The sequence below is a fragment of the Neopelma chrysocephalum genome, unplaced genomic scaffold (genome assembly GCF_003984885.1).
Source record: "Neopelma chrysocephalum unplaced genomic scaffold, ASM398488v2 Primary Assembly neopelma1_91274, whole genome shotgun sequence".
In the NCBI taxonomy this organism is placed as follows: Eukaryota; Metazoa; Chordata; class Aves; order Passeriformes; family Pipridae; genus Neopelma; species Neopelma chrysocephalum.
In genome coordinates, this window is record NW_020920055.1 from 1 (window position 1) to 2,130 (window position 2,130).

The window sequence follows — 2,130 nt, forward strand, 5'->3', positions numbered from 1 at the left end:
GGGGGGGGGGCACAGGGGCCGCTCAGGGGGGGCCACACCCCCCCGTTATCCCCGGGGGGGGGTCCCAGGGACCCTCCATTACCCCTGGGGGAGGGTCCCAGACCCCCCTTCCCTCCCCCTTTCCCCTCACGTGATCCCCCCCCACACTCGGCCTTGATGGTGCTGATGGGGATGGTGGGGGTCCCAAACCCCCTGTGACCCCCCAATAACTCCCCAATAACCCCCTCATACTCTTCCTTGATGGCGTTGGCATTGATGGGGGCGTAGGGGGTCCCTGTACCGCCTGTGACCCCCTGTGACCCCCCAGAGCCCCCCAATAACCCCCCAGAGCCCCCCACTGCCCCCCTCACACTTGGCCTTGATGGCGTTGGCGTTGATGGGGGCGTAGGGGATCCCAAACCCCCTGTGACCTCCCAAACCCCCCAAATAACCCCTGTAGCCCCCAAAGCCCCCCTCACACTCGGCCTTGATGGCGTTGGTGTTGATGGGGGCGTAGAGGGTTCTTGTACCCCCAGAGCCCCCAAATAACCCCCCAGAGCCCCCCTCACACTCGGCCTTGATGGCGTTGGCGTTGATGGGGGCGTAGGGGGTCCCAAACCCCCTGTGACCCCCCTGTGGCCCCCCAGAGCCCCCCAGTGCCCCCCTCACACTCAGCCTTGATGGCGTTGGCGTTGATGGGGGCGTATGGGCGCCGTGCCGCGCGCCGGGGCTGCAGGACGTCTCTGCAGAGGCGCCGGGAGAGGCGGGTGAGGCGCGTGGTCTGCAGCAGGAACGTCTGCCTGTTCTTGGCCAGCAGCTTGGCCCGGCTCGTCGTGTACGGGGACAGGCTCTGAGCCTCGGGCCGGGACAGGTGACCCCGAGAGTGGGGCTCCTGGGGGGCAAATCGGGGGGTCAGGGGGGCTGTGACCCCCCCCAGAACGGCCTCCAGAGCCCCCCAGCCCAGCTCAGCCCAGGGCTGTGCACGGGAACGGGCTCTGGGACAGGGGACCCTGGGAACGGGGCTCCTGAGAGAGGAGGGGGGGTCAGAGGGCTCTCCTGGGGGTCCCGGGGGTCAGGGGGGCTGTAACCCCCCCAGAACAGCCTCCAGAGCCCCCCAGCCCAGCCCAGCCCAGCCCAGCCCAGCCTGGGGCTGTGCACAGGAACAGGCTCTGGGCTTTGGGCCGGGACAGGGGACCCTGGGAATGGGGCTCCTGAGAGAGGAGGGGGGGTCAGGGGGCTCTCCTGGGGGTCCCGGGGGTTTGGGGGTCTCACCGAGGCGCTGCGGGTCACCCCCTCCAGCTGGGTGGGGGTCTTGAGCCCCCCGTATTTCTTCCAGTAGATCCAGCAGGAAGCGCAGAGGCGGCACTGCATGTTGGGGGGGCCCCAGGCGTACCACTGGGGGGACTGGGGGGGTGGGGGGGGGGACACCTCGGGGCCGGGCCCCCCCCCCCAAACCCAGGGCCCCCCCCCCTCAAACCCAGGGACCCCCCCCCAAACCCAGGGACCCCCAAAGGACCCATCCCAAAACCCCACGACCCCTCCCGAATCCCAGGAATCCCCACACACGCCCGTTGCCCCCCAAACCCCCGGGCCTCCCCCCGCCCCCCCCCCCCAATCCCCCCACCCCCCCGCGCCCCCCCCCCCAACCCCAGGGACCCCCCAAAGCCCCCCCAGACCCCCCCCCAGCCCCCACTGACTGTGGCAGCTCTCGCAGCTCAGCCCCTTCTGGAATCCGGCCCCGTTGACGCCGGGTTTGGAGCCCACCGAGATGATCTGGTTGGGGTTGGGTTTGGTGCTGCACAAAAGGGGGTGAGGAGGGGGTCAGGGGGGGTCCTGCGTGTCCCCCCTAAGCCCGGGAGGGGGTCCCCGAGCCCCCCCAGCACTCACTAGGTGGGGATGTAGACTTGCTTCAGTTTGCTGTCGGCCTCCGCTGCCTTCAGCCTCTTCTGCGAGCGGGGGGGGGGTGGGGGGGGGGGGGGGGGGTCACACGGGGCGGGGGGGGGTCACACGGCCCCCCCCCAAACACCCAAAGGCCCCCCAAAAGTCCCCCCAAACCCACAGCAGCCCCCCAAGCCCACAGCAGCCCCCCAAACCCCACATCTGCTCCCTCAAACCCCCTGCAAGCCCCCAAACCCTCACATCGACCCCCCC

At 70.3% G+C, this 2,130-nt stretch overlaps 1 protein-coding gene across 1 annotated transcript; it reads right to left on the reverse strand.

Moving 5' to 3' along the window:
- Positions 1–529: 529 nt before the first annotated feature.
- LOC113979976 (metastasis-associated protein MTA2-like) lies at positions 530–1,946 on the reverse strand (the record flags this gene model as incomplete). Its single annotated transcript, XM_027707251.1, has 4 exons — positions 530–871; positions 1,252–1,391; positions 1,677–1,774; positions 1,867–1,946. Coding segments are annotated over 4 exons (645 nt in total), but the record flags the coding sequence as incomplete, so codon positions are not given.
- Between the last annotated feature and the right edge of the window lie 184 nt (positions 1,947–2,130).